This window comes from Leptonychotes weddellii, chromosome 3 (genome assembly GCF_054177405.1).
Source record: "Leptonychotes weddellii isolate Sample4059 chromosome 3, ASM5417740v2, whole genome shotgun sequence".
In the NCBI taxonomy this organism is placed as follows: Eukaryota; Metazoa; Chordata; class Mammalia; order Carnivora; family Phocidae; genus Leptonychotes; species Leptonychotes weddellii.
Window position 1 is genome coordinate 49,126,539 of NC_138371.1, and position 25,060 is coordinate 49,151,598.

General features: G+C 34.5%; 1 protein-coding gene across 7 annotated transcripts in view; it reads left to right on the forward strand.

Moving 5' to 3' along the window:
- Positions 1-25,060, forward strand: part of SESTD1 (SEC14 and spectrin domain containing 1) — a 141,134-nt gene that overhangs the window by 73,111 nt on the left and 42,963 nt on the right. For all 7 annotated transcript variants that reach the window (XM_081814064.1, XM_081814066.1, XM_081814063.1 and 4 more), the window contains 4 exons: positions 13,627-13,740; positions 14,937-15,034; positions 17,408-17,463; positions 18,943-19,154. In XM_081814064.1, coding sequence (XP_081670190.1) covers positions 13,627-13,740; positions 14,937-15,034; positions 17,408-17,463; positions 18,943-19,154 — 480 coding nt within the window. The remainder of the gene's footprint in view (positions 1-13,626; positions 13,741-14,936; positions 15,035-17,407; positions 17,464-18,942; positions 19,155-25,060) is intronic.

The window sequence follows — 25,060 nt, forward strand, 5'->3', positions numbered from 1 at the left end:
GAAGACAGTGGTCTATCTTTAGATTTCAGGTTAGTTAGTTGTCCTGTTAACCCTCATGGGTTCCAGAAGTGTTGTTGTTTTTCAGATTAACTTGCATCATTTTAGTGGTGGTGGTGGTGTAAGGGTTGGAGCATTGTTCTTTCCAGCCTTCTATATCCTAAGCAGAAACAAGTTGCACTTTTCCTCCTGCTTTTATCTTACACACTTCTGTCATTGGTTGACTTGACTGTGATGTAGACTTAGTGAGAAGCTGTGCCAGCATTGTAGGGGAGGGTAGCCTGGGCTGCTGGGTTCCGTTAGGAAAGGTGTTACCTGATAGTTGAATGGGAAACTGCATCCTAAGGAGGAGAAACAAAAGTATAGTGAGGAAAGAGAGTAAAGTTTCGAAGCAGGAGGCCTGAATGTTGCCATGGTGAGTGAGTACTTCTGACTGGTAGGGAGGTCTGCTGTTCATGCCAGGGGCACACAGGAAGTGTTGCTCTGAGAGAAAGCAAAGTGAGCAGAGGTCAGTGGTGTAGAAACTAAAGCTGCGAACACTCAGTAGGAGAAAAGATCCCTTTTACAAAGAGCACATCACATCCTGCTTTAAGCGTAGGCATCTGCTTAGAAATGCTTTGCCTTGTTGGGTTTCATGCTATATGAATACATAGTGACTAAACACCTTGCATCTTAGAGGGTAAAATAGAAGACAGATTTCCTGTCCGCTTAGATCTAATGTCATAGATTGATTTTAAAACTCAACTGTGAAAGTTTCTTTTATCACCATATTGTTTTCTTTTAGACATTGAAGAGATTCAGCTAGAGTATTTTCCCAAGTAAATAAGCGCTAGGCACTTATTAAAAAGCCTAATATCCTAATGAGATGAGAGTAAGTAATTTTAAATGCTGGCTAATATACTGACAAACATATTCAACTTTAAGGTGCAGTTCACAGCCATTTTTGATACTTAGAGCTATATATAATTAAATTCAATGTAGATGTTTGTTTAATTAAAAATTATTTTCCTTGGTGTTATTTGGATCATTTGAGCTGTTGTAATTAAGCTTGTGTTTTGGTATATATTCTGAATATTTTTATTTTTTATTTTAAATTTTTTTATTTGACAGAGAGGTGAGAGAGAGCACGAGTTGGGGGGGAGGCAAAGGGAGAGGGAGAAGCAGACTGAGCAGGAAGCCCAACACAGGGCTCTATCCCAGAGTCCTGGGATGATGACCTGAGCTGAAGGCAGACACTTAACCAGCTGAGCCACCCAGGCACCCATATATTCTAAATATTTTTAAAGTATAACTTTGTTATAAATACTGGTGTTCCTATAAGCAAGAGTATGTTTTACTTCATAGAATTATCCATAAGAAAGATTTATTACCAGATGTCGACAACATTCATCAAATAAACACATAATAGTTTTAATGACACCTTGTTCTTCCCACATGATTTCACATTTCCTTGCTCATCATCTTTCCTGAATTTTTTCTTCTAGATGACTTTCTTCCTGTTCACTTCTCTAATGTTTTTCATTAGCTATTGAATATTCTTCTCTCGTTGCTTACCTAAATATTTCCTTATGTATTGTCTTATCACAGAAATAGGTATCTACCTGTCCAGTTTCCCTTTTAGCAGTTCAGAGATTCATGTACTTTTGTCCTTCAGCAGCATTATACCTAGTGGCTTTGAAAGCTTTTGTTGCTTAGATGATAGTATCTATAGTCTATCAAATGACAAGATAAAATTGAAGTAGTACTGGCATTAATCTTATCCTCAAATTGGGAGACTAATAATCAAAAGGATCTCTACCTTATTCTTTATGGTCATTCATGAGAGTAAAAGTGTTATTTACTGGCAATGATAATCAGCCACCATTCTAAGTTGTTTTCTTATCTCTTCTTAATACTGCGTTTGATTCTGGTTTTTATTTTTTATTTTTTGTTTTTGTTTTTTGAGGCCTAACAAATGTTAGGCTCCAAGACCAAAGACTTCCTTCATGCTCTTCTGTCAGTGCCTCTGGCTCCATGTATTATGACTCTTCCCAGTTTTTGCAGGAAGCTGTTTTCCCTTAGTGAAAAAAATATTCCCCAGCTGACAAATAACAAGCAGACGTACACATTGAAATAATATGTATATAAACACATATACACACATGAATTTGTAGTAAGCACTCAAAGACATACATAGGCGTTTTTAATTCACATATTGCACCCACATTCTTAGCATTAAGTAAGATGAAATATGAAACATCTGAGTGCCTGCAGAGTGAGAGGTTCCGTGTTAGGTTCTTTGGGAATGTTGTATTAGGAAAGGATAAGCGTTCTAGTTACAGATGGAATAGTGACCATAAAGGAGAAACAAGTTTTAAATCTTTCTAAAAGTTAGATTCCAGACTAAAAACCTTCACAAATGTTTTGGTTAAAAGGCAAGTATCTTTCTCTTCAAACTTGCTGAGCAATAGTATGTGCTAGTTAATAAAATATTGTGGTTTAGTCATTTAATTTATCTTAACATATATAAAATAGAAAAAAAGTTGTATTTACTGTTAAAAAATTTTATGGTTTTTACTTCCTTTGAAAGGACTTGGCAAAGGTTTGAAAAACTTTATGTAGGTAGTGATCTTTTTTATTTAACTTTTTATAGTTCCACTGTTTTATTCTGGCTCCCTTTGTGCTTGTTTTCTAGGTTTCAGATTTCCTTGGAGGTAGATCTGGAGTTTAGGTTCCTCCTTAAAATGATAGCTACTTTGAATGTAATTGATTAATCTTTTCTTCAAGAATTTAATGGTACCGATACATATTAGAATATTCATGGAAATGGATAGTCAAAAATACTTCAGAATTATTTAGCAATTAAATTAGGTAAGAATCAGAATATGATCTCTACCACAATCTTGAATAGATAAAGCATATGTTATAGTGTACTTTTTATAAAGGTAAAAACATGACTCTCATGTAAATATAAAATAAACACAAACATATGCAGCTCATTATCTAATGAGGTTATTAGTAATTTGTGAGGTGCCATTCAAAGAGCTTTTGAGGAATTTAGGATTTTTATAGACAGATAAGATTGCCAAGTTAGATACAGAACTGGTTAATGTCCTTCAGATCCAAAAATTCTAAAGTTTGAGGTTGTTTTATTTCACTAGACAGAAATTGATCAGTTTCAGTAAATTATTTGCATTTTTTTCTGAGCAAAATCTATAAGTTGACCTCTGTCCCTGGTTAGTCTCTGGGAAGTAAGTCAAAGGTACAGGCCCAGCATTGCATGCAGGAACAATATCTTCTGCCCATTCCTAAGATTTAGATAGATTTTCTAACACATGAATCTCATTTCATCAAAATTATTATTTAGCATATGATGATGTCTTTCGTACTCTAAAAATTATGGTAAAAAACGTAGTATATAGTGTGATTAAATGATATTTGAACTTTCATTTATGAACAATAGAAGATTTTCTATACTTTCAAAGAGTCTACCAGGCCAGACTTGCAAACCTTTTCTCATTTATAGTTGCTTAAAAAGAAATGTAAAAATTACAAAAATAAACTAGCTGATTTTTTTTTTTTTTTTTTTAAAGAGGGACACAGAGGGGCAGAGGAAGAGGGGGAGAGAATCTTAAGCAGGTTTCATGCCCAGTGCGGAGTCCCAATGTGGGGCTCGATCTCACAACCCTGAGATCATGACCTGAGCCAAAACCAAGATTTGGATGCTTTAACCTACTGAAACCACCTAGGCGCCCCAAACCAGCCGATTTTTTTAAAGTATAAAAGTTGAAATTTCAAAAATTAGGTTATGAAAATAATTATCCCCTCTGTTTTTGAAGATCTAATATCATTTTCTTTCTTTCTTTCTTTCTTTTTTTTTTTTAAAGATTTTATTAATTTATTTGAGAGGAAGAGAATGAGCAGTGGGGAGGGACAGAGGGAGAAACAGACTCCCCGCTAAGCAGGGAGCCCGACGTGGGGCTCGATCCCAGAACCCTGGGATCATGACCTGAGCCAAAGGCAGATGCTTAACTGACTGAGCCACCCAGGTGCCCCTGAAGATATAATACCACTTTTCATCTTAATTTATATGTAGTCTTAAAATTGAACATGAAAGTAGATAATTTTATAAATGACTCAACTCTTTGTCTTACATAACTGCTTTAAAGATTTATTTATTTGAGAGAGAGAGCAGGGGGAAAAGGGTGAAAGAATCTCAAGCAGACTGTGTGCCAAGCACAGAGCCTGACGTGGGTCTTGTTCTCATGACCCTGAGACCACGACCTGAGCTGAAACCAAGGGTCAGATGCTTAAATGTCTAAGCCATCCAGGTGTCCCTGTCGTAACTATTTAATTTAATTTAATTTATTTATTTTTTTTTTTTTTAAGATTTTTTTTTTTTTTAAAGATTTTATTTATTTATTTGAGAGAGAGAATGAGATAGAGAGAGCATGAGAGGGGGAGGGTCAGAGGGAGAAGCAGACTCCCTGCCGAGCAGGGAGCCCGATGCGGGACTCGATCCCAGGACTCCAGGATCATGACCTGAGCCGAAGGCAGTCGCTTAACCAACTGAACCACCCAGGCGCCCATCGTAACTATTTTAAAAGGAAAGATCATGAATGCCATTTGTTAGATGCCAAAAGTCAAAATTGGTCTTTTTTACTTTGGTATATAATATGTTATTTAAAATGGTTTAATGAAGTTCACTTCAGTATTTTTAAGTATTAATAATTTAGTAAGTCCTTTCTTAAAACAAGCTCATTATGTACTACTTCTGTATTATAGTCTGGGAAAAAGGATGAAATAGAATGCTATGGACAGTGTTCATGAGATTTTCGTAACTTTTGGGGAAATATTACCAGTGGGCCAGTCTTAAGAAATGCTCAGTACTTTAGGAATATGTATTGTTTTAAATATTTTTTTTGAGAAATGAAATCTTGAGTTTGTGGTACCATCTTTTCCCGAGGTAAGGGATTGTTTGATTTTTTTTTTTTAGGATTTTATTTATTTATTTGACACAGAGAGACCCAGCGAGAGAGGGAGCACAAGCAGGGGGGAGTGGGAGAGGGAGAAGCAGGCTTCCCACCAAGCAGGGAGCCATATGCGGGGCTCCATTCCAGGACCCTGGGATTATGACCTGAGCCGAAGGCAGATGCTTAATGACTGAACCACGCTGGCGCCCCTTAAATTAATATTCTAATACAATAATGCACATTTGGTTCTTTGTAATTTTGAATGTTTTTGCTCTAGTTTACAGTGTTATTTCTTACTCATTGAATAGTCACTTAAGATTTTCACAACTTTGTGGTTTTGGAAAATATTTCCTTAGAATATTTAGCAGTTATGGCATTATTTGCATGTTTTCATATTAAGAATCATAGGGTGAAAGGGATTAGACATAAGACCTTTATTTTCTAATTTTGCTTTTAATTTTGGTGATGATTACTTTTGGGGAGGACTGGACTTTTTTTTTTTTTTAATTTGATTATCTTTTTTTTCTTCTTCTTTTTCTGCTCTTTGTTGCCAGGAAATAAAACATTTTCTATAAGATAAAATGACCCTGATTTTGCATTGCTTCATATTTAAACTTTTAAAAAGGTTGGCTGTTTTAGTGGTCTCTTTCAAAACTTAATAGAAAGGACATATTAGAAATCTTACCTGTATCTTGTAACTTGAGAAGCTGTAATGAATAGTTTAGAGAAAATCACTTAGTGTGGGATTCCAAATTTGTTTCACCACATTGACTTTGATATGTGTCAGTTTTCTCTCTCTTTTTTTTTAATGTAGGTTATTTACTTTCTAATCTGTTTCTGTGCTTTTCCAACTTCCAGAAATCTCCTCTACAGTTTCCTTTCTCAGCACTCCAATTTTACTTCAGGCCTACACCCCGCCCTTCCACCCCCAGAAAAACACAGTTTCTTACTTTTACTTGTGCATTTGATTTTCCTCTTTTTGTGAAATCACATTTCTCTGTGATGCTTGCCGGCACTGGAGTGGAGTTGAGTTGTTTGTTCATTGAAACTTGGTTTGTCATCTTAGAGACAGTTGTAATTTATACACTGCGTTCTGGCAAATAGTGTCATTTTCCAAAGGCAAGTGGATACTTAATTCACCTTTGCAAACAGAGTGTACTTAAGCTATGCATGCATTGGGAGGAGGGCTTTTCTTTCCTTTTATGGATGCCACTCCTGACTCACTTCAAAATGGTGATACTTAGATATTTGGCATTTCATACAAAAAGATTCTTGCCTACTGCTGCAAACTCTTCTTAATTTTTCTTCCTTCATTCTATTTGAACATTATCTAACAAAATGAAATCAGTTATTGGTGTTTTGCCAGCTTCCTCTGCACTTCTCCTAGCCCTCATCCTCTTAAGTAAAGATGAAATTATTTCAGTGGAAACAGATATTTCATCACAGTAGATAGTTCCTTAGGTTGTTAATTTTAAGTGGTTGTGATTTTCAGTCTGCTGATTGTTCAAACTGGTATTTAGCATTGAGATACCTTTGGTGTTGATACAGTCCTATATATCTACATGGCAGATCTATTTTCACTTTTAACAGCCATTAGTGACTTTTATAATATAGATTGTACAAAATATTTTCTAATGATAAAGTGAGTTTTATGCAGGTGTCTATAATTATGATATTCCCTTGTTTATTGTCTGTTTTGCATAAGTAAATTTTATGTCATTAAAGAGTAAATCTGTCTATTTGCATTTAAGTTAATTTTAGGAATAAAGGTTTTAAAAGAAATATTCGGATACAAGTAAACTTTTGCTACATATAACTGAAAAATTGAAAATTTTCCCTTTGACTTATTAAACTTGAAATCTGTTACCAGTGACTTTAATGTATTTAGGTACTGTAAAATATATATTTCTACATTCTTGTTTATAATATTTATTTTAACTTTTTTTTTTTTTTTGTGAGACCAGTGTGTGTAAAAAGTGACAAATGCTCTTCATTGGGCAAGATTAAGTCATAATATTAGAGAGAATGGCCCAAATTAAATGTATAGGATGACAACTCATTAGAATCCTCTTAAGAGCTTAAAGAGACATCATAGATAGTTTAATGCAGATGCCTTCTTTGATAGTTTGGGGAAATAAGCCTGGAGTGATTTCGTTTAGGTTACTTCTTACAAGGTCAGTGAATTTGTGGCAGAGCTAGGGCACAAACCTGGAGTAATTGGCTCCTAGCTTAGTATCCTTTCAATTATAATGGTGTTTAACCTAAGACAGGAATTTGGAAATCATTTGGCATATTGTAGTAAAACCTTTGTCCCTCTGTGCTGTTACATCAAAGGGATGACAACATTTAGATTTAGAGTATTTTTAACAAAGGCTGTAGAAATAAACCAGAAAACTTTAATCTACTTCTTTTTGTGAAAGCATTGCACAACTCTCTCTGGAATACTGCAGAAATAAAAAGCTCATTTCCTTTGTAGAAACATCTCTTATTTATCCTTCTATTCTCAGCACTAGAACACATGGCTTCTACTAATAATACTTCTAATAAATAAATTTAACTCCTATTAAATAATGAATGTTGAACAAATGAATAACACATCATTAAAAGTTAAATTATAATATAAGGGACATGATAGATTTTTCAAGAGATATTTTTCAGTGCTTAAGTAGACTATTGTGCCAAATAAGGCACAGTAGAAGAGCAGAGACATCATTCATTATATTTTACATTCATTATGTTTTCTATTCAGTTGTCTTTTCAGGACAGAGTGTTCTGGGAATATCTTTTCAGATGTGAATTGGTGCTCAATTTAGCAAAGTAGTTTATTTCCTCATAGAGGAAATACATGTTTCTGTTTCATTGTTGGTGTATATCTAGTTAATAGATTGCTAGGCACTTTGGAGAAAGGAAAAGGCTCTCCCTAGGAGCTGACTGTGTGGACGTGCCTGCCTAGATCCCAGAAGGACTTGCTGGCAGATGAGATCGTTCCTGTGGCCTGACTCCACTTACAGTGACAGTTTAACGTCATGCCTGTCTCTGAGAACTAGTCCAAATAAGCTACATTGGAACAAGAGGATTAAGCTGTCTGTGACAAGTTTTTCAATAAAAGAATAATATTTTTCTGTTCTTTTTTTCTAAGATGTTTATTTTATTTTAAAAAATGTTTAGATGTTTATTTTAATTAGCTCTTATTGTTACCTAAATAGTAAAACAGTGAAATTGAGATATGCTAAACTCATACAAGAGAGATTACATTAATTGCCATTTAGGCATAATATAGTTTGCTGTTACTAAACTAACCAAAAATGTAATTTGATGTTCTGTATCTTTTCTTTTACTTTTTACATGGGAAAAAAAGGCATATAACCCCCCTCAGCTTTTCTGTTACTACCATCTCTAGATTTTCCTTTGTTCTCCCTGTAACCTCCCTGAGTGCTGCCTTAGAGAAGTTACTTTCTTGAGTTGGTGCTTGAGATCTCATCCTGCCCCTGCTGTTACTTGTTCCCTTCTCTTGATTCTTTCTTGATTCTGTTTTCAGTTTTTAAATATAGTATTTGGTACATATTCTTAAAAATGTGTGTATATACAAAACAATACTAAAACAAACACTTGGATACCCATGACCCAACCTAAGAACCGAAATAGCCATACCTTGAAATAAAGGCATTTATTTGTATTTATCCATCCTTTGTTTATTTTCTCATTGTGTGTGTGTGTGTGCGTATTAAAAACTTAAATGTGAAAGAGAAAATCTTCAGAAGAAAATAGGGAGTGTTTATCTTTTATTTTTTATATTTATATCTCTAGAGTTGCCATTTAAAGATATAATTTATTACTAAATACTGCATTAGTTTCATTTGTTTTTGAGCTTTTTAAAAATGGTATGATTTTAATGTTCACTGACCTGCTTTTTCTCTCTCGTAGGTAGGTTCATGCATATTCTTGCAGTAGATGTAGTTGATTCATTCTCATTGCTGAAAGTTATTCTTCTGTGTGAATAAAAACAATCCACTTATTCTCTTGTTGATGGACATTTGGGTTGTTTCCATTCTTTTGTCATTATGAATGATATGCTACAAACATTCTTGTACATGTCTCCTGATAAAACATGTATGAGATTTTCTCTGTTTGCAGCTTATCCAGTTCAGATTTTTAAGATAATGCCAAACTGCTTTCCAAAAAAGCATTCTAATTTATATATCCACTTGTAGTGTCTAATATTTTCACTGCTCCACAGCCTTGCTTGATACTGGCTAATACTTGATATTTGCAAGTCTTATGGTCTTTTCTTTTCTCAGATTGTCCTTGGGTATCAGTGTTAGTCTCATAATATGAGTTGGGAGTGTTCTCTGCATTTCTCTTCTCTGGAAGCATTTATTTAAGATTGAAATGATCTGGGGGCACGTGAGTGGCTCAGTTGGTTAAGCGTCCACCTTCGGCTCAGGTCATGATCCCAGGATCCTGGGATCAAGCCCCACATTGGGCTCCCTGCTCAGCGGGAAGTCTGCTTCTCCCTCTCCCTCTGGTGCTGCCCCTGCTTGTGCTCTCTCTGTCAGTTAAATAAATAAAATCTTTAAAAAATATATATATATATATATATATATATCGCTTAAAAAAAGATTGAAATGATCTGTTCTTTGATTTTTAAAACTCACTTGTAAACTGGCTGGGCATATTCTTTCTGAAAAGATTCATTTAAAAGAGTTTTTATATATATATATATGTTAGGTTTTTAGTATTTTTATTATAATTATGAACACATAAAAAAGTAAACAAAATATTACAGTTAACTCCAAGCATTCCTATACCCAATTCCAGCATCTATCAAACCATGGTCCATCCTGCCCCATTCTTACCCTTATCCATTTACCTCAAAGAAGACTGGGGATATTATTATAGTGAAGGAAATTGAAGACATTTGAATTTATTTGTAAATATTTTACTATGTGTCTCTAAAACATAAAGATTCTTTTTTTTTTTTAAGATTTTATTTATTAGAGAGAGAAAGAGAATGAGAGAGAGCACATGAGATGGGGGAGGGTCAGAGGGAGAAGCAGACTCCCTGCCGAGCAGGGAGCCCGATGCGGGACTCGATCCAGGGACTCCAGGATCATGACCTGAGCCGAAGGCAGTCGCCCAACCAACTGAGCCACCCAGGCGCCCAACATAAAGATTCTTTTAAAAAAGTATAACCCAATACCATTATTATGGTATTGTTTCCCTTAAAAGAAACAATTCCTTTTAATATCAAAGAGCTAGTTGGTTTCAAATTTATAATTATTTAATAAATATCATAAAAGGATTGAGCCATATATAAAATATATAAATAATATATTTTAAAACTTATTTATAAATTTATATATAAATTATGCATATACATTGATTGATTGATTTGAATCAGGATCCAAATAGTATTGACATATTGTGATTGGTTGAGATCCTTTTCCAAGTAGATAGGGTCTTAAAATCTTATTAATTTGATTTGATTTGATTAATTATTTACTTCTAACTTAAATTCATTGTGGTGATAGAATATTTTCAGTTAGTGCCTTTGAAATATACAAAGGCTTTCTTTATGGCCTGATACATAGTCAAGTTTTTAAATATTTAATGCATGCTTAAAAAGGATATGTAATTCTCTTATTATTGGTTGTGGGATTCTATACTTAATTCATTAAATAAAGCTTTTTAATATTAATTTTTCTTTCTCCTTTCTTATGTATTTTTTTTCTTGAAGAGACCAGGTTGTTGTTTGTCTTACAGTTTTTCATTGCAGCAAGCATCTGTGTGGTGTAGTTTAACATATTCTGCTGCCTTTTTGAATCTGTATTTCTATAAATTGTTAGTTGGATTTAGACAATTGATTAGATTCATGTTTAATTTTCTTTTCCAAGGTCATTCATTAGTGGTAATGTGTTCCTTGATCATGAAACTCATAATGGTTATCTTTTTTGTGATGCTGGTGGCTCTTTATGTTTAGTGACTGGATTTAGTAAAGATTTAAAATGATAATGTTCTAGTTCTATTCTTTTTTCATTCACTAGCCGGAACACATCAATAATGAGAAACTTACCTTCATTGTTTGTTTACCCAGTGGTACACTTTGTATATGAAAGGTGAGATAAATGCCTATTTCCCTGCATTTGCTAGCTTTCAATAAAGTAAATTTATTCTCCAGGATAGTCCAGTGATGATCATTTCTTTTGTATCAGTATGAGCTCATTGAATTCAACATACTTAATGTTTCAAAATACGGCATTTATTATTTTTATTGATAGGCAAATTTTTCCATCTTTGGCCATTGGAAGCCTTTTCAAGCTTTTTGGCACAACCCAAGTAGTCTTTGATACCTCTGTTGATACCTGGGTGAGAAGATGGTCTAAGCTCATCATGAATGTTTCTAGCCCCAAGATCTGGAATTGGCCATTTCTCCAAAGAGCCCTGATTCCCTTTAGAGGGAAATGGTATTTGGAGGTAACAGTCTGGATGCTAGAGGTGTGCATTTCTACAGAACTGGTCATCCTTTCTAAACTTGTCAATGGTGAGAACTAGATTTGTGTATGAGAATAGTGTGTGTATTTTTATTTAAGATGAAATACATCATGAGTTTAAATGGATACTTCCAACTCAAATTGAAGAGCATAAGGGTAACTTTTCCCCTGCTACATCTTCCTTCTCAAGAATTCCATTTCTCAAGGATCTCAGGAATGGCAGAATTAGAATGTCTTATATTAATCATTTGCTTTCTTCCTCATCAAATGATCTCAGAATAACAATACTAAATTATCACTAAGGGTATGATTACTGAAAATGGAGTCTAGTGATTACTTCATTGGTATAAGTGTTTTGTTTTTTCTTATGCCAATTTTGATAAATGATTTCTTATAGGAATTTGCCCATTTCTTCTAAATTTGCATAGTTATTGACACAAGATTTTTCTGTGTCCGTATTATCTTTTAAACCACTGCTGTCAATGTAGCTGTGTTCTTTTCACTCTTATTGTTATTTATTTGTGCTTTTCTTTATCGTCTCAGAAATTTGTCCATTTTATTTTAGTTTTTTTGGGGAAAACTTCTGGCTTTATTTCTTATTTTTTCACCTTCTTCCTTCTATTTTCTTTGGATTTATTCTGTTGTTCTCCCACTATTCCCTGACCCCAACTTCTTAAGTAGGTCACTTATTTCATTATTCATCATTACCCTTTCTTTTCTAATATAAATGTTTAAGGCTTTTAGTTTGGACTTAATGTATTATTATCAATAGCAGTTTGTTATAAAGTTTAATTATTATGATGGATCCATTTTTCACTGATAGTTTTATGAACTTTTGATACCACGTTTTTGGTATCTTACTAAGATGATTTATCCTTCCCCCTTTAGCAAAGCAGTTTGCAGTTTTGGTAATTTCCCCTCATTTAGTGTTTATATTATAACTTCATATATGGTATGGATGTACCCAGTTTTGCATATGGGAATGTTTCTGAATTTTCCTTCTTTCTTTCTCTAGTAGTTTGCCCACAAGTCTTTATGTTGTTTTTGTTGTTGTCTTTTTTCTTAAATTTTTTAAAAAGTGAGATTTATTGAGCAGTATTGTACATGCAGTTATGAGATTTGACCAACATATATAGATATAAATCCTTCCTCATAGTCATGATACCAAAGAATTCCATCATCCCCCAAAACTTTGCACATGCCACTTTGTAGGCTTCCCTTCCAGCATTCTCTCTATGGTGCTGTCTTTTCTTTGTTTTCAGAGTAGGTGATTTTTCTGTGACCTTGGCTCTCAGAGAAAGTTCCACAGAAGTTAAAATTTTATAGATTATCTGGCTTTTGTTATTGTTAGGATGTGAATGGTGCTCTTTCCAGCCGGACACATTAAACATGTTGTTTTACTAGCACATTTTGGGTGGGGGGGAATTAAAATGTCCATGTATCATTTTTGCATTAACATTACCATTTGAATATCTTTCTCTCACACATATATTTTCTTTTATATTCCTGTATATCCTCATTGAAATTTTATTTAGTGCACAGTGATCTGTTAGGTCATTCTATAATTTGTACTTAAAGTATTTTAAAGTTCAGTGTTAAAAGATTATCACCTTAATATGTGAATTTCAAGTTTATGAATTCTCTGACCTCCCTGCTTTTTAGTTCTGATTTTCAAATTAAATATTAGTATATGTTATCCTGAGTTTTACTCCACTATTACAGGACATGTTTTGTTAATACATAATCAAATTTTATAGAAACTTTAAAGTGTATACTTTTTTGATTGCCAGATTTATTATTATTTGTGCTTATCATCTTATTATAATTAGCTAATTTTAAGGCTAATTTTTTTGCTGAATACATTGTATCAAAGTAACTGATTTTTATTATCAAGAAGTTATTAATATTGATAAAATTTTGAAAATATTTCATCTCAGCTGTGTCTCATTTTTTAAAATGTGGTATTATATATGGTTTATAATAGCTTATTAGCAGATATCCACAATTTTTGAATTGATTTTAAATGCTTCCATTAATGTATTAAATCTTGTATTAATTAAATACATGATAATATACCATCATTTTGGAAACAGTATTGCATATTTTAACCTGATTTTACCTCCTTATTGCTTTCATGACCATTAACATTGGCTTACTAAATGATTCTTTTCTTTTTACTTTTATAGGTTATTTTAGTGTCTGCCAATAAATTGACTCGTTATATAGAACCATGCCAGTTAACAGAAGATTTTGGTGGGAGTCTCACCTATGATCACATGGACTGGTTAAATAAGAGACTGGTTGGTATATTACAGTGAGATAAAAATGTTATTACATACAAATAAGACATATTTTGGTAACTTTATCATTTTAATTAACTAACATGTAGATTGTTCTTTGTTACAAAAATAAAATATAGTGCATACCACATGATAGCATAATGCTTGAAGGCAAATACTCTGCAGTCAGACTCGTAAGTGCTTGCTTTTGCTCTTGTCATTTGTAGCAGTATTTCTAGTCAAAATTGTGAATATTTTAGTTGAATGACAGAGTAGCATAATCTAGTTGATGTACCATTTTCAGAGAGGATATTTAAACATCAGTTTGAGTTGAAGAGCAGTTTGACAGGTTAAGGTTTTCATTTCTGAAAATGTATCTCTGGCCAGACTGAAGTCAACTCCTCTGCATGCTATGGCATTGTTTAATCGAACTACTGGGGACTAAAAGAACAACTTCTATTAACTCCGCTTAGATTACAGTTATTCTTTGAATGACATGGGAGTTGGGGGCACTATCCATCCCCAGAGTTGAAAATCTGTATATAACTTTTGACTTCCCAAAAACATGTTCAAGAGTCAACTGTATAAGCTTAACTTTATTGAAGAATAATAAACTTGGGTATTTCAGAATGGATAACCGATTTTCATCATATTTGGACAGTTATATCAGACAAATGAGTGTCCCCTTTATTATAAACAGACTTGCCCAAATCCCTTTTTAGAAATATTTTAAGAAGCCATGTTAAAGTTGTAACTTGTTTATTTTTATGCTACATGCTTATATATAAAACTCTTTAGTATATGCAACCAGTGTGGATTAGTGATAGAAAAACATAAAGAAATGTTCTGTAACGGGAATTAGAAGATTAATACTGGTCTAAATCATGTTCATGTAGTTTAAACTGTTACTAGTGCAGATGTTTCTTCATAAAACACAGGAATAAAAATAAACTTGTCTGAGGAATAAAAATAATTTCTTATTCTATTTAAATTTTAAAAATTTCTTATCCATTGAAACTATTCATTGTTCTGGAAGGGGGGTTTTGTCTTCTGTCCTTTAAGTTGTTGTGCACTGGTGGTTGAATTGTAGTAAGTGACATCAAGAGAGGAAAAGGGAATTCTGCCTGGCTAATTGTATTCTGCTTAACTGAAAATCCTTATGTAAACATTAACTTTTAAGATTATTCTTAATATGTTAACAAAATCTCATATTGTAGGTTTTTGAGAAGTTTACAAAAGAATCTACATCATTACTAGATGAACTTGCTTTGATTAACAATGGAAGTGATAAAGGCAATCAGCAAGAGAAAGAAAGGTAGGTGGCTGGTGTCTTGGAGTTATACCTTTGCAAAGCTATGATTAACCTGATGAAGAATACCTCTATTAATGCAAGCTAAAAGAAGTAAGGTGTAAGCAATTCTCCAGTCAAAATTGACATACAAAAGTTGAATTAAATTTATTTATTAATTCATGAGAATTTGCTTTACATGTAAAATTTCTTGATTTGAATCAAAGTTTCTCTACAAAAGACTTTTTGATGAATAAAATGCATTTACCTTAAAAATTCATTTGCAAGAACACGTTTCCAAAATGAAACCATTTTCTTTTTAGAGTTCTACTTTGCTTGTGAAGACTATGGAAAAGGTTGCAGCTTGAAATAAAATTATTATAACCTTATTTAAATATCTCTTAGATGCCTAACTTCTAGAACTCCTAGGTCCTTATAAAATATGTGATATCTATGAGTTCAACTTGGAGAATTTAGTGTTTATGACACTGGATGAAGTGATTGTTCAGTTGTATTATCTAAATGTAACTATCTAGATTTATCATTTTAACAGATTCCATTGAACTTTACAAGCTTAACAGTTTTCGGTTTTTTGTTGGTAAGCCAAATCCCTCTCCCCAGGTTAAAAGCTCCTTAGGAAGCAAATTAATCCTTTCTGGTCTCTCAACAAAGTGGTTACTAGAACAGTAATTTTTCATTAGGAAATTTGAAAGGATCAACACTCATCCTTGCCTATGTCTTTTGAATTGGACCTTAAAAACATAATGGGACCTTGATAAAATGCATCTTGTTATTCCTTGAATACAAATATAGTCACATACCAGTTTATAATAAGGTAAGAGGGATATGAAAAGGTCAGGTTTAACACCAAATCTTGATTAAAGCAAAGTGAAAATGTGAAAACAAATGGTTTGAATGAAAATCAAGTTACAGTCACAGGAAGCACTTAGGAACATTACTGTCCTGTAGATACCATATAAAAATATAAAATGTAAAATTTTGACATGCACGTAAATGTGTGTATAGATAACTCATACACTCTATGCTATAGTTTAAGAATTGAAAACGTCACACAAGTTGGTTGACAAAAATTAGCCAAACCTCTTGCTTTCTGAGTAGCCCAGCAGAGTAAGTTTGATGCTTCTTAAAGTCATTTTCCTCAGGAAAGACATCCTCAGAGGGTCCCTGTAGAAAATTAGTTCATGGTCACAGCTTAATGGTGTTTACCATGTTTCCCTCTCTGAGAATGACTGTTACAGATTACAGGTCTGAGAAAGCATTGCAGTAAAGAAACATGTTTCCTGTACTTACATGCTGACGGGACCCCTTTTTCTCCATCTAATAATATCTTGTTCAGTGTTTTGGGAAACACTTTGGGAAATGCTGGTTTGCATGACTACATGAAGTATCAAATAAAATCTTGTATTTGCCAGTTCCTCCCCAAGGAACTCAAGTGTTATTCCTTAGTCTCTTTTAAATCCCAGATAATAAAGTCCCTCCACTTGAAATTTTCATCACCTTTTTAATGTCATTACTCCAGAAGCATCCAGGCTACATAAGAGGCGAGGGCCCAGATGAATCGACAAAAGTGAAAGATTTAGAGCAGGACCGGTCAATTACAGCAGCAAGGTCCTAGGCTTTGATTTGCCATGTGCTCTGTCTTTCCTTCATCTTCTACTTCCCATATGTGTTTAAAAAAATACAGAGCATGGTCCAACTGCAAATGAAACACAATTAATTCAGGGAGGAGAGTACAACTGCTTAGGGATGCACATGCACATGAATATCAGAGACTATTTGTAGCTCTCAAGGTTGCTGTAGATAAGTAACGCTTAATTGGAGGATGGCTCCATGCATTTTTAATGTTAACATTTCTGCGTTATTATATAGTTACACATTTCATTTTGGAATAAATATGCAGTGGGAAAATACTAAAATGGATTCCTTCGATATAGTTGAAATAATACTATAATAATAAACTATGTGATTTTCACATAGATTTTTTTTTTTTTTTGGCTACTAGTGTTTAATTATCTCTAATTGGTTTCTTAATGCTTAAGGGCATTAGCCTGGTAGAATAGTGTGCTTCAGATTTCCACACCATATGCTCCTGTTTTGATGCACATACATAAAGGATTTTCTTTGTATAGATAAAAATACAGTTTTTAAAAATTATTCTTGTTGAGGGCGCCTGGGTGGCTCAGTTGGTTAAGCGACTGCCTTCGGCTCAGGTCATGATCCTGGAGTCCCGGGATCAAGTCCTGCATCGGGCTCCCTGCTCAGTGGGGAGTCTGCTTCTCCCTCTGACCCTCTTCCCTCTCATGCTCTCTCTCATTCTCTCTCTCAAATAAATAAATAAAATCTTTAAAAAAAAAAAATTATTCTTGTTGTGTTTGCCAGGTCTGTGGATTTAAACTTTCTTCCATCAGTTGATCCTGAAACAGTTCTTCAGACAGGTAAGATAAAAAAAAGTGTTTATCGCTGATAATAATCCAATAAACCAATCATATATTGATTGGTTCATGAAATAAAAATTGATTAAACATGTATTATGTGGTAGAAACTCAAGGGGAATTTTAAAATTGGTCTTTGGTTTAACCTAACAGTGTGTTAATATACTTTACAGTATTTTTGGGAAGTATTAATAATGATAAACTGTTAAATTATTTCTCCCTTGAAATACTTGTATTTGTTTCAATTCGAAGAATTCTGAATATCTTCATTGTATTGATTCCATTGTACCGTTTTGAATGATATTGATCTTACTTCCTTAAGAGAACAAAGAAATAATTGTAATCTATGAATTCCTACATGTTGAGCAGGTACAGTGGACTATCAGTAAAAATATGGCTTGCTGTAGGTTTAAAATTTAATTCCATGGTTATATTTAACATTTTGAAAGCTACTGAAGCCCTTGAATTAAGAAGCTTTTTAATTGTATTTTGAAATTAACTTTATATGCCACTAAGTTCTTTTTTTAGATGCTGTTGACTCTTAGAATAGGGATAAAAAGAGAGTAAACAAATGGAGAAGTTTAGAACGATTTTGGGTATTTTTTAGAAATTGGAATTACCTTCAAATCATGATAAAAATTCTGTTTCTAAATATTGAAAGCCATTTAACTTTAGGACATTTTTCTGAATAAAGATGAAGAGAATTTAAGTATCTGCATATATTTTTGGTCCTTAAGTAATAATTGGAATAGTATATCCTGGAAAAACAGTTTGCGATTTATTCACTTTTAAAATTCCAGTTTTAGATGTTGCATATTCTGCAATTTTAATTTCTCATGCATGAATGGATTTTCTTACATGAGTTTGCTATATGAATAACATTGAAGTTCTAAGACTAGTGTAGTCCCTCATGATTCACAGTTAATATTTTGTAGAGATTCCTTAAATAGAGACTATTTAAATTTTATTTCTTACCAGTAATAAAACTTTCTCCCTTTAATCATACATTGTTACACTGTCAGCTTTTGTTTTAGATACTATGATTAAGGGTATGGGTTAATACTGAAATCCTACAACATCCTGCTTAGTATTGATTAGTACCATCAAATGGAACATACTAGTTAGTACCATACTAGACAGAAATCCCAGAGTGTAATTGTGCTCTACAGGGAAAGAGGATTGGTTGGCACAATTTCCTAAATAATGAATCCACCAATAACAAGAATGTGATGACAGATAGATATAGGAAAAAAAAATATGCCATATATTTACTAACTAGTGTAGCATATATAGGAAATATGCTATTTCCTGTTTATTTGTATATATATTAAAAAATTGCATTTCAGTAATTATGACCTAGTAGATAGTTAGGCAGACATATAGGCAGATAGGTTCTAAAAATAAGGGACTAAAATTGAGATTGAGAAGTAAGAATTGTATTTCTTTATGGATATTAATTATAAGTATCTTTCATTTGTAAAGGGCATGAATTGTTGTCCGAATTACAGCAGCGTCGATTTAATGGCTCAGATGGAGGGGTCTCATGGTCTCCTATGGATGATGAACTGCTGGCCCAGCCACAGGTTATGAAATTACTAGATTCGCTGCGAGAACAGTATACTCGCTACCAGGAAGTTTGTAGGCAACGTAGTAAGCGTACACAGTTAGAGGAGATTCAGCAGAAGGTGATGCAGGTAGGTGTCTGATTTGAATATATTTAACTTTTAAAAATTCTAAATGTTAGGGTTTTTAAAAAATAATTTCTACTGTGTGACTGATTTTATACTAAGCCTTATTATACTCTGTAGAGAATCTGAGTCCTATCAAAACAGACTAAAACTATTTTATGTACATTTTTACAAATAGTATTTTCATTAAAACTAGATTATTTCTACAGTGATGACATTGAGCATTCATCTCACTCTATCATTATGAACTTTAAAAGTAACTAGTTGCTGGAAAATATCATCTGCGGTCTCTGTATTCTTGCAATAAAATTTCATTATTGATAACTGATTTATTCTTAATTTCTAATAACTTGTTAGGTTTTTTTTTAATTTAGGCATTGTGAAGAGTTTTTCTTTCCTAGCAAAATGATGACATATAATATAAGGAATTTTAACATTAAATTTCATTATTTTTTGATGCTGATAGAAACCTTTAATGTATTTAATACTTCGGAAGTTTTAGTTCCTTTGAGAGTTGATTTTTATAAAATAGTTGGCTAAAAATACTAAAGCTCAATACTACGACATTTCTGTTACTTAGACCACATTCTGATTTTCCTCTGTTGAATTAAGAAATAAATATTAAATATTTTACTTAAGAAATCCAGCAGTGAAATGTAGAAGACACTGTCCTAGATTTTCTATAGAATATAAAGGTAGATTTGGTTTTTGCTATCATTAAGCTAAGGGGATAAAGTCCTAAGTGTTAAAGTGGATGACAGAAGTGTTGTGGGCATCTATAGGAGGGGTTATTCCTTGGGCTGCAGGTAATCTAGGAAGATTCAGCAGAGGAGGTGTAGTAGTTGAGCTTTTTCTCCAAGAATGTGTAAAGATTTCACCAGGAACCTCTTTTAAGTTTTAAAGAATTGGCATTTTATGCAGAAGAAAGAACAGCATAAATAAACACTAGCAGCATGAAATCCCAAGCTCTGAAGGCACCATGGGAAGTTTTTGGCCTTTGAATCATAAAACATGGTCAGCAAGTATGATCTAAATCCCAGTTCCTCCACTTACTTACTGTGATCATGGTCACTTTATTTGCCTATCTGCACCTCAACGGACTTCCTTCTTTTTTAACATCTCTCTCTTTCCCTTCCTCCCTTCTTTCATTAACCGAAACAAGGGTAACAAGACCTCTTTTGAAAGGTTTGTTGAAAGAATCCAGTGCTTGATTAATGGTATCTATTTATATTCTTTGTACTAGGCTCTAGTCTATAACTCTGGTCCCATTGTTGGCTAGCTTTTCTTATAAAATAGGGCCAAATAGTAAATGTTTAGGCTTTGTGGACAGTACAGTTCTTACAGCTATGGCTGTTAAACTCTGCTGTTGTAGTGTGTAGACATATAAACAAATGTGTGTGGCTGTGCTAAAATAAAATTTTATTTGCAAAAATAATGGGTAGTCAGAATTGGCCTACAGGCAGTAGTTTGCTGACCCCTGACTAGAACATCAGGGTGTTAGAATGGAAAAGGCTTCAAAGGAAGGAAGAAGTTGGATCATGGAAGATCTTGAATTCCAGGCAAAAAGATTTAGTCTTTCTCATGATAGCCACATATACACTAAATATTTCTAAGCATACATTAATTGTAGATAACTTTTTCTTTGTAATATATTTATAAGTTATAGATAGTATTAAACCCAGGTAAACTTCAGCCAAGTAGCTTGAGAGTATCTTTGAAAACCATAAATATAGAATAGCATAGTGATATACAGTCACTTACATGATCTGGGTCCACCTTTTTCTACTATTTCCAAGTTGTTTACTTTCTCAGGAAGGAAATGTAACTTCTCAGTGCCCTAGCTTCCTCCTCAGTAAACTGAGGATGATAACAACAACAACAATAATAATAATAATACCTACTTAATAGGGCTGCTACAAAGATTAAGGAAAATAATGTTTATAAAATATTTAATGCTTAGCATATAATGAATTTTCTATAAATAATATCTGTTATTTGCTCACTCATTCAAAAAATGAATATCTACAATGTGACTTTGGGCTAGGTAGAACATAATGGTAAGAATAGACTACGTTCCCACTTTTATGGCGCATGATTACATAATTACACAAATAGTTGTAAAATTGCAGTTGTGCCAAGTCCCAAGAAGAAAAGTGGTGGGAGTAAGGGTAAGAAGAAAATATCAGAGGGGCGCCTGGTGGCTCGGTTGTTAAGCACCAGCCTTGGGCTCAGGTCATGGTCCCAGGGTCCTGAGATCAAGCCCCACGTCGGGCTCCCTGCTCCCTCTCCCATTCCCCCTGCTTGTGTTTCCTCTCTCGCTGTGTCTCTGTCAAATAAATAAATAAAATCTTTAAAAAAAATTAAAAACGAAAGTATCAGAGATGAATCGTTTTTCTGACTTGCAAGACTTGATGGGTGGTCTTGTTGTTCAGTTAGGAAACACTGGACAGGATTTGGGTTTGGGTGTGGGTGGAAAAGGGTATGGAGAATCATGAGTTTGGTTTTAGACATGTTGAATTTTTTTTTAATTTAAATTTTAGGTAATGAACATACAGTGCAATTTTGGTTTCTGGAGTAGAATTCAGTGATTCATCTGTTATATAAAACACCCAGTACTCATCACAACAAGTGTCCTCTTTAATACCCATCCCCCATCTAGCCCATCCCCCACCCACTTCCCTCCATCAACCTTTAGTTTGTTCTCTATTGTTAAGAGTCTCTTATGGTTGTTTCCCTTTCTCCTACCCCCCCATATGTTCATCTATTTTGTTTCTTAAATTCCACATATGAGTGAGATCATATGGTACTTTTCTCTGACTGACATCTTTCACTTAGCGTAATACACTCTAGTTCCATCCATGTCATTGCAAATGGCAAGATTTCATTCTTTTTGATGACTGAGTAATATTCCAGTGTGTGTGTGTGTGTGTGTGTGTGTGTGTGTACGTACACACATACCACATCTTTTTTTTTTTTTTTTTTAAGATTTTATTTCAGAGAGAGCAGAGAGAGAGAGAGAGAGTGCACACAAGCAGCAGTGGGGGGAGGAGCAGGGAGGGGTGGAGGGAGAGGAAGAAACAGACTCCCTGCTGAGAGCCCTGGGATCAGGGTCTGAGCCAAAGGCAGATGCTTAACCGAACTGAGCCACCCAGGCACCCCTATACTACATTGTCTTTATCCATTCATCTGTCGATGGACATTTGGGCTCTCTTCGTAGTTCGGCTATTGTTGATAATGCTGCTATAAACATTGGGGTGCATGTACCCCTTCAGATCACTATGTTTGTATCCTTTGGGTAAATACCTAGTAGGGCAGTTGCTGGGTCATAGGGTAGTTCTATTTTTAACTTTTTGAGGAACCTCCATACTGTACTCGAGTGGCTACACCAGTTTGCATTCCCACCAACAGTGCAAGAGGGTTCCCCTTTCTCTACATTCTTGCCAACACATGTTGTTTCTTGTGTTGTTAATTTTAGCCATTCTGACAGGTGTGAGATGGTATCTCATCGTGGTTTTGATTTGTATTTCCCTGATGATGAGTGATGTTGAGCGTCTTTTCATGTAGCTGTTAGCTATCTGGATGTCTTTTTTGGAGAAGTGCCTATTCATGTCTTCTGCCCATCTCTTGATAGGATTATTTGTTCTTTGGGTATTGAATTTGATAAGTTCTTTGTAGATTTTGGAAACTAACTCTATCAGATATGTCATTTGCAAATATTTTCTCCCATTCTGTAGACCACCTTTTAGTTTTGTTGTTTCCTTTGCCATGTAGAAGCTTTTTATCTTGATGAAGTCCCAATAGTTCATTTTTGCTTTTGTTTCCTTGCCTGTGGTGATGTGTCTAGTAAGAAGTTTCTATGTCTAAGGTTAAAGAGGTTTCTGCCTGTGTTCTTCTCTAGGATTTTGATGGTTTCCTGTGTCACATTAAGGTTTTTCATCCATTTTGAATTTATTTTTGTGTATGGTGTAAGAAAGTGGTCCAGTTTCATTCTTCTGCATGTTGTTTAGACATGTTGAATTTGAGGTGACTTTGAGACACTAAGAGAAAATATGGAAGGGTAGTCCCAAACAGGTCCAGAAATCGGAGAAGTCTGGGCTGGTGACATACTTGTGTGTCATCATGTATGAATGGCAATTAAAAGCATTGATGTGGGTGAGAATTGACCAAGGAAAGTCCTCAGAGTAGGTGAAAAGAGGGCTTTTTAACTGAACTTTGAGAAACTCCAGCATTTAATGACAAGATAGAGGAGGATACTCCTGAAAAGAAGAGAGTGAAGGATTGGCCAGAGATGGAGGAGAAAAGTGTGAAGAGTTCTGTGTCATGGAAGCCAGGGGAAGCATTTCAGGATGGAGTTGGGAACCCTGTAGAATGCTGCTGAAAGATCAAATGAGAGAATAACTTAACATGTCCATTAGAATATACAAGATCGAGGTCACTGAGCATGGAGTGGCAGGGCTGGAAGCACATTGGAGTGAATTTGGAATGACAGTGAAGTGTGGTGAAGGAGACACCGAGTATAGACAGCTCGTTGAGAATTTGTCTCTGAAGGAAAGATGAGAAATAGGGATGCCTAGAAGTGGTAGAAAAGGGTGGTATTAGTTTGCTAAGGCTGCTGTAATCAAGTACCATAGCCTGGGTGGCTTAAACAACAGAAACTTGTTTTTCCATGGTTCTGAAGGCCAGAAGTCTAAGATCAGGGTGTTAGCAAGGTTGATTCCTTCTGAAGGCATTGAGGAAAGAATCTGTCCCAGACTCTTGGCTTGTTGATGCTCCATCTTATTTCTGTATCTTTACATTATCTTTCCTCTGTACCTTTCTGTGTCCAAATTTCCTCTCCTTTTAAGGACACCAGTCATATTAGGGTCAACTCTAACAACCTCATTTTTTTAATTAATTAATTAATTTATTTATTTATTTATTTTCAACCTCAGTCTAATTGCCTCTTAAAAGAAAGACCCTATCTTCAGATAAATAGGACTACATTCTGAAGTACTGAGGCTTAGCACTTCAACACTTCAACAGACGGATTTGGGGGAGGACAACACAACAGCCCACAACAGGGTTCAGATATAATTTTGTTCTGTTTTTCTTTTAAATTTTTTTATTTATTTTTGAGAGAGAGAGAGAGAAGGAGAAGGGGTGAGGGTCAGAGGGAGAAGCAGACTCCCTGCCGAGCAGGGAGCCCGATGCGGGACTCGATCCCGGGACTCCAGGATCATGACCTGAGCCGAAGGCAGTCGCTTAACCAACTGAGCCACCCAGGCGCCCGTGTTCTGTTTTTCTTTTTAAGGTAATACTGAAAACTTGCAGAAGTTTAAAGACCAGTGGGAAATATCTATTTGGAAGGAGGGGTTGAATATACAGGAGAGAAAGGAAATTTAGTACTATCAAGTTCCTCACAAGGTGGAAGTGAATCGATTCCAAAGGACAGTGTTAAAGGGATTAGTGTTAGCATGGAACAGGGAGAACTCCATCGTAACAGGAGGAATGATGGGTCAGATGTATCCAGAGGTGTCTCCATGTGTAAGTCAGACGTGAAGATGAAGGGGTTCCTTTGTGGTGTGTTCTTTTTTTCTATAAAGTAAGAGAAAAGGTCATCTTCTTAGTGGTACAGGTTTGAAGGTGAGGTGGGTGGTGGTGGTTGAAGAAGATGAGGTTAAAATTAGAGAGGATTCAGTGTTTTCTTTGTGGGGATTGGAAGTATAAAATACCACGGAAATGTAGTTGTATTTTTAGGTAGTGTTGATCTTGGATTTATGGTGGAAACTTTCTGGCATGTGTGACCTTATCAATTAATGGCTGGATGTTGAAGTGATGTGGGTGATGGGATTCATCCAGCATTTGTGCCTTGCAACATGGGATCAGTGAGTATGGTTAAAAAAAAAAGTGGCAAAGGAGTTAATGGCAAATGC